The sequence below is a fragment of the Temnothorax longispinosus genome, chromosome 4 (genome assembly GCF_030848805.1).
Source record: "Temnothorax longispinosus isolate EJ_2023e chromosome 4, Tlon_JGU_v1, whole genome shotgun sequence".
In the NCBI taxonomy this organism is placed as follows: domain Eukaryota; kingdom Metazoa; phylum Arthropoda; class Insecta; order Hymenoptera; family Formicidae; genus Temnothorax; species Temnothorax longispinosus.
Window position 1 is genome coordinate 3,381,355 of NC_092361.1, and position 13,987 is coordinate 3,395,341.

General features: G+C 36.5%; 1 protein-coding gene across 10 annotated transcripts in view; it reads right to left on the reverse strand.

Moving 5' to 3' along the window:
* The window catches only part of LOC139811377 (growth factor receptor-bound protein 14), a 250,329-nt gene that overhangs the window by 164,123 nt on the left and 72,219 nt on the right, over positions 1-13,987 (reverse strand). For 5 of the 10 annotated variants that reach the window (XM_071775649.1, XM_071775650.1, XM_071775657.1 and 2 more), the window contains 5 exons: positions 4,965-5,131; positions 4,296-4,452; positions 2,820-2,950; positions 1,238-1,318; positions 1,002-1,133 (listed from right to left, as the gene is read on the reverse strand). In XM_071775649.1, the coding sequence (XP_071631750.1) occupies positions 1,002-1,133; positions 1,238-1,318; positions 2,820-2,950; positions 4,296-4,452; positions 4,965-5,131 (668 nt within the window). Of the gene's footprint in view, positions 1-1,001; positions 1,134-1,237; positions 1,319-2,819; positions 2,951-4,295; positions 4,453-4,964; positions 5,153-13,987 lie in introns of all 10 variants that reach the window. The other 5 variants (XM_071775654.1, XM_071775655.1, XM_071775653.1 and 2 more) reach the window with 1 other exon arrangement.

A 13,987-nucleotide genomic window follows, 5' to 3' on the forward strand; every position in this document is an offset into this window, starting at 1 on the left:
AGCATTACCGTCGAACCGATACATCGTGGGACAATTTCGCGGACGTGAGGCGAGAGCAACATTGTCTCTCGTCAGCCGGTTCCGAGTTCTGGCCCCTTTTACGCAAATTATTGCATCGTATCGCAAACCGAATGAAATAAACATTAACATTAAACCATTACCAAAATTTTATACTCGAATTTCATGTCGTATTTGTGCAAGGTGAAATTTTTATGAATAAAAAGCTGTCCCCTTTACTTCAGTCGTAAAAAAGATTGCAGCGTTGTCTTTCGTGTTGTCATACCTTTTGCTACGAAAGTGTCCCAGCTGTTACATGTTAATGTCTCTTAATGACTTACAAATAAATTGCCAGCGATGTGTCGTGACTCATCCATAACGGACGGCACCGCAAAGTCCTTGAGAAAAGTGTTAACACCTGCGAGAACTACGCGCGCCGATGCACGTAGAGAGCCTGACGATCGTTTATCGTCTAGGAATCGCTTACTTGGTCTTTAAAGAACGTTTCACCGACGATGAGTCAGTAAGAACCCGATCTCCGTCGCGAGATTGCATTTTCTACTGCGATCGCATAAAGATAATCGAGCGTAGGAAAGAAGAGAAACTCACCGTCACTTCATGTTAACGTATTAATCATCGTAAGCTGAATATGTGTTCGCTTATTAACATTGAGAAGTAGTATTTCTTTATGTAACGACGTCTTCTCGTATTTTAAGACGTCAGACCCGTAGCCACAAAATGGTAGATAATGCGCTTGAATTGAGTGGCTAACAACGCTGAGTAATTCTTTCGCCGCGGAACGTTTAAAGCTCATAATTCATATTCGGAGCTATGTTTGGTAAGAAAAGAATCGTATAGCTCCGTCAAGGAAACTTGTCGATATGTATAGGTATACTCGTATCATATTCAAAACCGCATACGTCGAATTAAATATGAAATAAGAATCGGGGATTGATAATACGAGAATACAATCCGTGGTGTTCTCGTGAGATAAAAGGACTCACCTTCTTCGTTGTGTAGAGTTTCCGGCCTTGGAGCAGCATGTACATCTTCTTCCAACCGTTCGAACTCACATTTCGCATCCACACCATGCTGAATACGTACGGGCACTCACTGTCCTCCCGTAACAGGTAATTCTGCAACGTGAGCATGAGCAACGTATGCATTTGCCGTCTCAGCTATAGCACTGTTTTCATTCGTGACGATCACATCGGCATCAGGAAATCACACGTGTACTCACCCTTAGCGCGCTCTCGGCATCGGTGAATGCGCCCCTTTCTTCCCCGCTGGGAAACGTGATCATGTCCGCGGGAAAAAATTGCTGCAAAAAAAATTAAAGAGACGTCTACATACTGTCGTTTTTTATATATGAAAACGAAGGAAACCGAATTTCGGATCGTTTCTAAAATTAACCAGAGTGACTCGGAGAAAAAAGTGATGCAAAGTTGGATCTAAAATATATTTCGGGAACGAGAAAATATAAATATCTCTCGTGCTTCAAGTATTTCGACGAGGAGTGGTAGACACGCACGTATTACTTAAGAATCTTTTTAAAGATTTCAATGGACGGAACACAAACATTCATACTTCGCACACTCACGCGCAAAGAGTGCCTCCCTCCCGGTTACAAGAGAAGGAAAACGTCTCAAGATTTCCCCGAAGAGTGTCGATTACGACGTTCAATTTCCCAAGTTTCTACGCTCGTTATCCTTTAATTGGCCAATCATCGGCGAGACTACAAGATTTATGAACTCCTATAGCTGATTGAATTTCTAAACTGCTAATTGATATCCGTTCGAATATATTAATTAGTCTAACTATCTTTGAAACTGATGGATCGGCATCTCTTTATATATCACAAAATTAACATTTTCTAACAAGATTCAATAAAATGATAGCTGCAAAATTTCATTCAACTTTTAGTTTAGTCATCATTTACATTCCCTACGCAATCTCGATGTATTAAGTTTAAAACGGAGCTACGTGCTCAATCCTGTAAAATCCCAGGACACGAATGTTCCAATCAATACTACCGAATCCTTGAGACCCCATCGCCGCTCCCGGTATCGGAAAAGCGTCTCTCCTGCCACCTTAACATCTCTCTCTACATCTTTCTTTGCATAGAACTACACGATTCGCCGGTAAACGAGAGATCTGCCGGAAATTTCGCGGAATATTCTCATACCGACAACATTCACATAGATACCGACACCATTCTCATAGATACCGACGACGTTCACATAGATACCGACAAGGTATTAAAAAATGTCGACCGAATTAACATATTATATTAATATATTATATATATTAATAATTCTTGACTATCGAGTCTCGAGCCAAAATCTGGGGATAATTCAAGATGCCTAATATTGCCGACGTTTCAAATCCAGAAAATATAAATTGTAGTTACGTACAAATATAATGTACTATCGATATGAGCATTTATACGTACAAAATAAAATTAAAAGCAAAATTAATATAGCAAATATAAATATATTTAATTATATCGAATAATCAATGGTTGGTCGGTAATACCGAGGGTGAGAAAATTTACCTAGAGTCGGCAATCTTAAACAGTACCTCATCGTTATACTTATATTCAAATGTATGCTGCAACTGCAACCTGGCTGGTAAGTTCAGTCAGTCGGTAAGTTAACGCGCTTAGATTGAACAGAATTTACCATTCGCTGTAGTAAAAAGTAACGAAGAACGCAATAACTTTATTATTTTCTGAAGATTTTGACGTTTTCTTTAAAAATGAATAATTAGAGAAGCAGCTTTTTTTCAGCAAGATGACTAAATTCTCTATTTTTTTCACTTACCATAGGTTTGATAAACACTTCGTATTTCAGGAAGTCCTGGCTAAAGTAGAACCTCCTCTCGTATTGGGAAGCGAACATTTCCAATTCCCTATGAACAGCGAGAATATCTTCGTGGTCTTCTAATGTGCGCTCTGTAACAAAAAAAAATTCATCCAATTTATCATTATCATCCAAATATATTGCTATGTTGCTATTATCAACACACCAATATATTCAAAAAAATAGAATAATATTTGAGTACTCTTATTGATATTTCAAAAGAATATTTTTTGTACCTATTGCATCATAAATAATAATAAATAGCTTAATCTTTCATAATGTTACCGATCTTAAAATATTTAGCCCTTTTTATAGCAAAATTAATTTTTAAACTTATTTTTATAAATTCTAATAAAACGAGTTTTATGGCTACAATTAGTACAGATCGTCTCGTCATGTGATTAATTTGTAAAACAATTCCATGGAAAACACATTAGTCTAGAAATAGCATGACATTTCGCCCGGAACTAAACAAACATTTCGTACGGAGACACAGCCGCGAGTCGCGTCTCTGACCTGCACCAAGCTCCTGGAGGTTTCGCCCGCTATTGATTCTCGGCTGCATTATAGAGCTCTGTGCCGTCTTTACGGCCTCTCCAACCCCTTTCCTCCCTTCTCCCTTTTCCTCTCACCATGCACACGTTATTTCCGATCTCGTTCCGAGTCAATGCCGTAGAGAAAATTTAGACGACTGAAGTTTTCCCGATGCATTAGAGGCTCATTGCGTCACTTCGCCTTGGCCTGGCACGCCTCGAACTTTTAACGAATTATCCGCCTTTTACACGCGCACCGATTATTTTTATAAATAAATTATTTATTACCGAGTTCCCAAACAGCTCTTAAGCGTATCTCTTAATACGCAATAATCACAAAATACTTCAAAAATATCTACCGATTCTGCGTACTTCTCTATTCAAACATAATATTTGTCTCCAACTACGTTATCGTTAAACCTGATAACAATTCGGATATCGAATGAACCGTTTAATGTGAATTCCATTATGTTTGGGTATACATTTATTATATTTCTATATCTTTGAATTGTATGGGCATGCATTCCAGTGTGATATAAATATAAAATCATACATATAATTAAGCGTACAGAATATTCATATATTTTTTTAAAGACATTGAAAAACAATTCCGTAAATAACATCCTAGCGATTAATCACTTAAAACAGGGCAATCGCAAACTTTGGCGCTTACTTTAAAAATATGGTCAATGACACAACGCTACTCGCTACTCGCATCATGAAGATAAAGAAGTGCATAAGACTTGCTTATTGACTGATCGTTAACCACATTCCCGAGAAATCTGAAGGAATGCATAAACTCGTTTGAAGTAATCGCGACGATGCGCGATGCATAGAAAATATAACGCAATATGTAAATCATAATTGCGATATGATTTATTGTCATATTTATGATGTTACATACCAATTCCCAGTTTCGGCCACGTCTCGATTATCGACCAGGCTGCGCCGATTGTGTTCCTCTTGACTTTGAGCAACTCGCAGAGATCGATCGTTCGCAGATTTCTCTCTACGACCATGGTTGTAAAAGAATGATCATTGTTGTAAAACCGCAATTCTTCCTAATTAAACAAACATTAAAAAGACATTAAATATACAAATGAATTGAATTACAATCCAATGGAATTAATTTATCGAATTAAATTAATTCGCAATCTTCTCTTTTATAAGCCTCTTTCAATTTATTTATCTCTATGCATAAATAAATTATAAATATTTGCCTTATATAACTTATATTATATATATTTTGTAATCAAATAAATTTGCATTAATTAATAAATCAATGACAAACTTTTATTTCATAAAGGTATAGCGTATATGAGAAAAATTGCATTAACTGTTAATTATAAATAATACTTTAATTATTTTGTCCTATTTATGAGTTGAAATATTTCTTTTTATTTTTTATCATAATATTATACATAAATATAAATTTAATTTAGGTATACAAATTAAACACAATATGAAAATTTATATACTAATCTATATCTATCTCCTCGATTTTTCTGACTATATGTATAATCGAGAAAGTGTAAAACTTAAGCATTTAAGCATAAGATACTTTAGTACATACTTGTCTTTCGCTATCGATCAAATCTTGATCACTTCTTCGATTCCTTCGTATCGTGCTGTTGAGTTCGAAGATCGTGAGATCGGAACCAAGCCGTTCGTAGCTTGCGGCTCGATTACTCGGCAGCGTCGAGCTGCCGTCGAGGCAGGAGCACATCTTCGGGAACCAATCTGTAAGGGCCCAAAGAGATGCTAGAGAGAGATTGGTACAACACGTCGCGACTGACAAATAAAAGGGAAAAGGACTACACAAGTAAAAAAAAATCGCACAGAATATCAGTCCGTTAACGCTAAATCTACCATATATAAATATACTGCAAAGAGGCGTAAGAGCGAGCCCGCTGTGTACTAAAAGTCTATTTTACAACTTGGGCTTCATAGGAATCTCTACATGGTCGAGATGGGGCCACTACATTATCGATGAGTGAACGTGGCCCCCTCTCGTCTCAAGAGATACAAAAGGAAGAAAAGTAAAGTGTTCAAACATTAAGGACAAAATGTGACGTGCTGTGAAATCGCAACGGCTCTCGGGCGAATTTTCCGTCGATTAGCAATAACTGTACGTCGGAATATCGAGACGCAGGGATAAGGTAGATGAGTAATACACGTGTGCCGCGACATTGAAAACGCGTCGTGCGTACTTAGTGCGTGAGTCGCGTTTTATATGTGAGCCGTTGCAACACGGATATTTAAGCCTCGCGGAGGTCGCGCGCAATTTTCCCGGCGCTCGTCGTCGCGTCGCCTTCTCTTTTCTTTTCTTTAGAATGGCGGTAATATATCAAACCACGTAAAGTCGCAGGAGAGTTATTTCAAAGAGCGCTTAACGAAGAGAAGCAAAAATATATATCGCTAATCCGAGAAATCGCCAGTCAGACGGAGACCAGAGGCATCTTTACAAACCATGCGAGTCAAATTTTTAATATAAACCGTTGGGCGATCGAGTATCTCGAAGCAGGGATACCGATATTGCAGTGATGCATCTATGTATATCTATTTCAATCCTTTAATTCACTCTAACTATTCGTGATCCATATTGTAATAATTTGCAAATCGATTTACGTTAGAAAGAAAGATTAAAAAGAAAGATTGTTATACAAGAAAAATTCCATTTAGCTCACTATATTATTAACTTTTCTACTATATTACAATTTCGTATGTTTTATTTGTAGATAAATCAATAAATGGAAAATTTTAATTAATAAATAAGTAGAAACTTTTATCAAATATTATTTCAATAAAAATATTATAAACAGAATCTGTTAGTTTTGAAGAAAAATTTTATTAACCTTTCTAATAAAAAGTTGAAAATTGTAAGTTAATATATGACGGTCAAACAAAAAAATAAATTTAATGTACTTAATGTGCAAATAAAAAATGAACCACTATAGGCTGTTAAATGTTACTAAATGTCATAATTATTTACATTTTTCTTTAAAGTTTTCTGCAAAAAATTAATTTAATATAGAACCATAGAACTACTTAATTTCACAAACACACAAATGCAGAAAATGTTACGAAATTACAAATTTTATTTCAATGATTTAACATAATTAACATTCACTTAAAATTAACGATTAATTTAAAGATCTTCGATTAGCTTTTTTCAGAATCTTTCTTTCTATAGTATTTATACATAGAATCCCTACTTCGCAAATTTATTTTCGCCCTTTCTATTCGTCCATTTGATACGCGTTTGCAACCTAATCGAAGGATTCTCCGGCTAGCTCGAACACGCAAAAGTCATCGCCGCCATGTCACAAAGATACCTTGTAGAGATGAATAGCGCTTTAATAAATCGTTCGTCTATCCCGTATCCGGAGTCGCGACGACGCAACAGCAACGAGAGTCCACGTGTACACTATGCCAAGCGGTGTCGATACTCGACATATCCGTCTAATTCGCTCGCCATGAATGTGTGTGTGTGTGTGTGTGTGTGTGTGTGTGTGTGTGTGTGTATGTGAATTAGCGATCGTTTCCACGAACGATCAATCAATAGCTGCAGAAGAATAGCACAAGATGGAGGGAAAAGCAACAGTAGATCTAAGTAATCGATGTTGAGCGAAATCTTGTACGAATAAAAGTCGAAAATTTCTCGCCTCTCTCATATGACTAACAAAATTTCTTTTCCTGACCTTCGTAAATTAAAATCTCCACTGTAATCGTTATATTTTAAAAAAGTGAATAAATAAACTAAAAGAAAATCAAGAGAACATACCAAGAAATAATTTTTATAAAATTTTAAATAGAAACAATTTTATCGTCTGTAATATGAAGCAAGAAATTTATTGAGCACTGTTTTGTATGGACATTCGTTGGAGAAACCGACTGCAATTGCAAATTTCACTAAGACTGCTCAAAATCCAAGATAAAATAAGACATTCCACCGTATTATCGCAAGATGATAAGAAATGTAAAATTCCTTTGACAAAGTACTTTGAGATTTCTAAATTATCGCTGATAACGGTGCTAACGCATTCACTCGTGTTGCAACTGCGTGTGCTTTCCCATTTTAAAGAACCCTCTGACTTTTGTCAAGTCAACATTTTCGTTAAACTAAATAAATGAATTAAAACCGAACTTTTCATAAAATAAATGTTGCTGCATAGCCAATTGGCAATTAATAAACTTTTGCACTTATAAATTTCTAGACAGATTTATGTCTAATCGAAACTTTTCTCTTTATAATATTTGTAATGTTTACATGAAATCATAATTTTATAAAGGTTTATTTTCGAAACCATAATTGAAACCAATAATTATATTTTCAATGGATGCAGGTTAATAATAATAAAAATAATTAAAAAATAGTTTTATATCATGTAATTTTGCGAACGTGCAATCGCGGAAGGAATCTCTGTCATGAGCTACGAGAACGCCAAGAGTAAGCCTAATCAGTGGAACGATAACACCGAGTGCGAGGGCATGCTCTCGAATTAGCGGGCCACGTTGACCGTTTATTGCGGCAATTAATTAACCCGCAATCGCTCGGTATGCGGTACGTAAATGCGCAAAGCGCGTAATGTTGAGCGCCGCTATTGCAGTTGCCTCTGTGCAACATTATATTCTGCATAACATGAATGAATCTGCGTTAGCACCTGCTACTGTTTTAATGATAATTTTTACTGAAGTAAAATATATATATATACCGATTATTAGTAAAATAATTTTCTCTTTATTTATTGTAATAATCTATTTTGATTCTTGACCACTATAATAAATTTATTTACTTCTCGTTTTCAAGCAACGTATCTACTAACGATAAAAAAACTGTCATTGAGATGAGGATCTCAGGCACTCTTTATTAGGAAAAAAAATATTTTCTTCCTAATTCCGAGAAAACATATAAAAATCATTATAAAGTTACGTTTTCAAAATAATCGTATAACTAATTCTATCTCGAAGATTCAAAGAATTCTTAACGCTTAGCAATAAAATAAAAAATTTGTCGCCAATCTTTGAAATAATTTGGTCTCTAAAAGTTCTAATAAATTCTCAACACATAAATGGATTTAAAAAATATATAAAGGTTCCGGCAATTTTTCAATTATTGGTTGAGTGTTTTAAAATTCTGCGAATAAAAATTTTCGTCGGTAATTTGGCATTTTCTTAAGAGTTCTGCTTCAAAAATCGAAAATTAGAATTCAAATCGATTCTGATTGAAATAGAAAAATGATAAATTTTCGTATAACAAAAACATGAAATAATTCTCCCATATTTTTGTATACTTATTTACGTTGAACTCTTTTTAAGAGACTTATTAAATACTCTCAAATTCTTTGGAGCAAAGCCAGAACTGTATTTAATTATGTCGAAATTCTAAAAATGCACTAGGAAGTCGTGTAAAGCGTACATATGCAATTTTTGTATTGTATAATGATGCAATTCGCAAGTTTCACAAGCGCGATCACAACCTTGGCCTACTCTTTACCTACTGACATGTTATGTATTATCCCATTCTACCATTTTCTGCTCCTTGCAACAATCTGTCGATTGTCACATATCCGTATCCACAACCACAACCTTGGATTTTTATATCTGATTTCGAGAAACGGACATAGAGTACAGAAAACATTAATGTATTCGCGCGATGTATTTTTGTCATCCTTCAGTACATTTCTTTTTTAGACATAATATTTTGATAACTAAAACGTTATTCATAAATAGTTAAAAAACTTAAATTAATTTAATACGTATTTCATCAAACAATAATACGTTTAGTCAACCTGTTTCTTAACTTCTAATTTTATTATGTAGAATCTTAAAAAAATGTTTTCGATATGATTCTCGATAGAATGTTTCAGATTTTGAGATTTACATTGGATAGCTATATGAAACGCAAATATACCTATGCTCGAGCAACAAGCAATTTTTACTACATTTCTCACATCTTATCAAAGTGGAACAATTTCGTCGGTAAAAGTCATTTGCGGGCGTAAATTGCAAGAATTATTCTCTCTTCGCGTTTTCTTCAAGTCTCGATTGTCATATTTCCAAATGTTCGCGCCAGACAATAGGGATTATTCCTAATCATCGTTGTCACTCAGCGATAACGCGTTATTTTGCGAATATCGTAAAGACGCTTCAGCATCCTGCCCACGACATTTCTTCCAGCAGTTCCAGCCACGTTCGTAAGAGTTATGCGATATGCGGGCATCTACCTGTCAGGATGACGAAACCGGGTCGTTCCATAGGCACAAGCCGGAACGTGCGTAGTCGCGCCGAGAAAAATAACCGGTAATAATGGGGAGAAACTTGTCTCTCGTGCCTATCTCAGTCATTTATCGTTTATCGCGTGATTTTGTCTGCCTGAAAGAGACTTTAACAATCGAAGGAGGGACTCGACCAAACCGCGCGCGCGTTGAAAAGACAGCGACCGTGGATCACCGTAACATTATTGTTATCGCGATAAACGAGAATGTAAACCATCTTATCTTTATAGAACAAATTCATGAAAGTGGATAAGAGAACAATAAGACACATTGTCATGGAAGAATACGAAAAATGGCAATATACATTGCACATATAACAAACGATGATTATCGTATATCCGCCGTACGCTATACATACCTATTTCTGCTGCAAAACAGTTCTTATTTAGGTCTTCTTTATATTTTTGCACAATAATAATTTCCATATGTCACAGATGACAATCGTATGACAAACTAAAGAAGTTTGTCTCCCTAAAAATTCGAGATCCTAATCACTAAACCAAGATACATTGACGAAGTTTAAATGAGCGACTCGAACCGTGCATCGAGAGACTGCAGCCCGAACTCGACGAGCTGTAACTCCAATGTCCATCTCGCCGTTATCGCGGTGGAGCAAATATTTCGGAAGAGAGGAGACGGCCTATGCAAGGTGGATCGATAAGAACCAAGGCAGGCCGAGCTGACTAGGTCGAGCTCGAACGTGTTTTGGCGGCCGCCCCGATTCACGCTCTTTGCACACACGCGGCCCGTGTAAAATTTGCAGCGTTCCCGCTTCCTCCGATGTGGAACAGCAAGAAATGGTATAACGTCTACGGACGGTAAACATCCGATTGTGGAGACAAATATCCACGACAAACAATTAATATTTAACATTTATCCGATATTTAACATTTCGTTCAGTTTTCGTGCATTCTAAAAATTCTTCAACGTGATTACCGGAATTTGATAGCTAATTTGCTACACATAATTTGTTACCGTTTAATAATAATCTTGTATTACGAAATTAGCGTGCAATGAATTTCGATCCACTTTCTAATATCCTTACACAAAAACACATGTAATTAACACGAAATATATGATCTGTAAAATTTCTCGAAATATTTCTCTTGTTCTGAATAAAAACAAGGAGAAACTTTAGAAAGTTTTAAAAAATGTCCTATTCTTTCTAGTATAATACTGATTTCTTTCATAATGCTGGAAATGAATCCTGACCGCAAAAATACAAACTATGACTCGTGCGAAAGATACAATTTTTAAAGAGATCGTGGCATGTCGGAGATGTTTTCGAAAAACCCCTAAAGTTTCTCAGATCCTTATAAATATAAAAATCATTTTATTTATCAATTTATAATTAGCAAAGAAAAATACTTGTATAGAGAATCTCAAAAATCAGAATATTCTAACTTAATATTAAATTGAGAAATATCAAGAAATCCCCCAATTGATATCTAATCTCTCCGTGAAAAACGAATTGCTTCGGTATGCCCGAATTTCTAGAAAAGCGATAACCTTGAAGGAAAAGATCACGTAATTGTGAGACAAAGTTGGTTTCCGTGAGACTGATTGTGAGTTGTTACTTTTTCACGGTGGAATATTATAAAGATATCCGGCACTACATAACTTAGCCGTGCGTCTCGCGGGCTTGCATAAATAAAGGGCGATGGTCCGGTCCGAGAGGTGTAATCACGAGCCATAACCCGATATCATTGCCAACCGATCGCAGACTGCAATATCTCTTTCTCCCTTCCTTTCTATACCATCGCTGCGCCGAGATCATTGTGAAATGCGTGCCTCACATCGGTTCGTATCGCTCGTTATTTCGCTCGTTTGACCCATTGACGTTGCTCATTAACCCGCCCGTCGTCTCATCGATATTGCTCGACAGAGAGAAAAAAAAAGAAGCGGAACCGTATGCAAATGCCTCGTCGACATCCAACGTGCCAACTTTTGCATTTCACGGCAAGAAAGTACTGCAAGCTATAGCCATCTTCGCATCAGGACATTGACAGTGATTATTGATCGTTCAGAGAGCCTTCGAGAATGAGGATTTAAGGAGAGGAGAAGCGCCAGCCGACCGAAAATTACATCAGCATCACGTAGTTGTCTGATAATCGAGTAAGGGATTTACGAGGCAGAGTCAATTTAATCCCGGGGATGCGACGGGCTTTTACAATCACTCCCTAAAAAAAACAAAGTCGCCGACCGATACTCCTCTGGCAACGAACAAGGACGACTGGCCGTACGCCAAAATCACTGTCCGTCCCGGGTAAAAAAAAAAGAAGCGATTCGTTCAGGCCGCGATGGTCTTCATCCTCATCGCTTTACGAACCGTGCCATTGTCGACTTCCGGAGACAAGTCGGTCCACGAGACATTCGAGGGCTCTGCGCAAATTGCGTTTTCGAGCGTTTCAAAGTATTACGAAGCCTGCTTTACCGAAAACTAAATCTCCAATTTGCCAAAATGGATCTTATTATCCCCGGTATTGTGATCGGAATGATGCAATTTGACAGATGAAACAACTTTTCAGCAACAAGCTGAGCAACCGCTCACTGTTCTCCACCGCTAATCTATCAACCCTTCTGTCTTGCACATTGACAAACGAGTTTCACGTTCCTCAAGGACGTATTACGTGAAAACTTCGATCGCGCATTACTCCTGCTCGCATTAACGAACTTAGAAAGCCAGTTCGTAATGAGACTCGTAGCAAATGTCTTTCGCAAATGTGATTTTCTTTTGTCGAAATTAACGCCACAAGCGGCCGAAAAAAAAGTAGATTTTTAAAGAACACAAGTGGAAGATTACTCCATTAGAAACGAAGGAGAATTTTAAAGAAACTGAAAGAAACCTATATTTTTCTCTTTTTAAAATTTTTGTATACATAAGTTGCTAACCAAAAATTTATCCACTAATTTCGTGATACACTAAAATTAAATATTAATTTCTTTCAGTAGTAATTCATTAATTTTATTTAGTCTTTAATAATCATAAAAACTTTTTTTTATGTTTCCCAAATTCTAATTCCAACAGATTCAAAAGAAATTTAACATAAATCGTTTTAATCAGAAAAATAATTGGATTTTTTACTCTGAGAATTAAATGATAATAATACAAAACATTGAAATTCCAAGTGCGAGGAACGACTTGCGGGGAAATTCACGTGGTCTATCCTAGCCGGAGATTTAAGTATATAACCGCAAAATTTGCGCGCGACAATCTCTCGCATTTGAGGGGAATTCGATGAACACGAAAACATCGATCGATGGTCGACGCAATCACGATTCCTTACGCGAAATTTGAATCGCACTCTACGCAGAAACGCGACAAACCGGCCGTTAGCCAAGGACGCACCGGTCCCCATTAAAAAGACATTTTAAACATTACAATCGGAGATCCCATCGTTGCGAAAGCCAGCTCAAGGACCACCATGGAATATATCACAAGGAGCTTTTTACGCAACGACCGATCTGTCCTTTCTTTCTCCTTCCACCCTTTCTCGAAACCGAGATCCAGCGTCCACGCGATGCTACCCGGACCGATCGAAAACTCGGACGGGAAAAAAATATACCGTGTGCAGAAAACAAATCGTGATCATGTAACGCCAATGGAATCTCGGGGTCGCAATCAAATGTCCCGTTGATTCCTGAAACGGCTGTGTGTTTTTTATCACGTGGAAATATTGAAAATAAATTGATACTCGCAAGACATGACTATTCTCGCTAGATAGAAGTACGGTTGATTATTCGACCCGTTCACAACATTGTTTTGAGAAAATGTTTAAACTTATATGTTTAAATATATGTTTACGGAAGTAATGCAGAACAAGAAATAAGCAAGTCGATAACAGGGATAAAAATGACAGACACGAATGGATAAAAAAATAGAGTCAAACTTTCGTTATACGAATAGTTTCAAAAGATAATAATAATAAATTCGATTAAAATAGTAATAGATCGAAACTGTAAATGAATTACGCCACATAGTTTTGAAACATCAAGTGTGCGTGAGTAAATAATTCGTGGATAAAAGCGCTCATAAAATTAAAGGGTATTGAATCTATCGGTGGCGTTCAATATAAATGTAAGTGTACGTTTTAGATTACGATGGTAAAAATATATTTTTATTATATCGTCGAAACTGTTTACAAAACACGAATCGATTATCATTCGTATTTTCGAATCCTCGATATTAGTTCCAGCTTGGATCAGCAATTTGATTTCGGGTATAAATATACTTCACAAGATAGCCAACGAACCTATTACTTTTCAACAAGATGTCAAACCGATATCATTAAAGCGAGCGATATCGACGTATTGATCA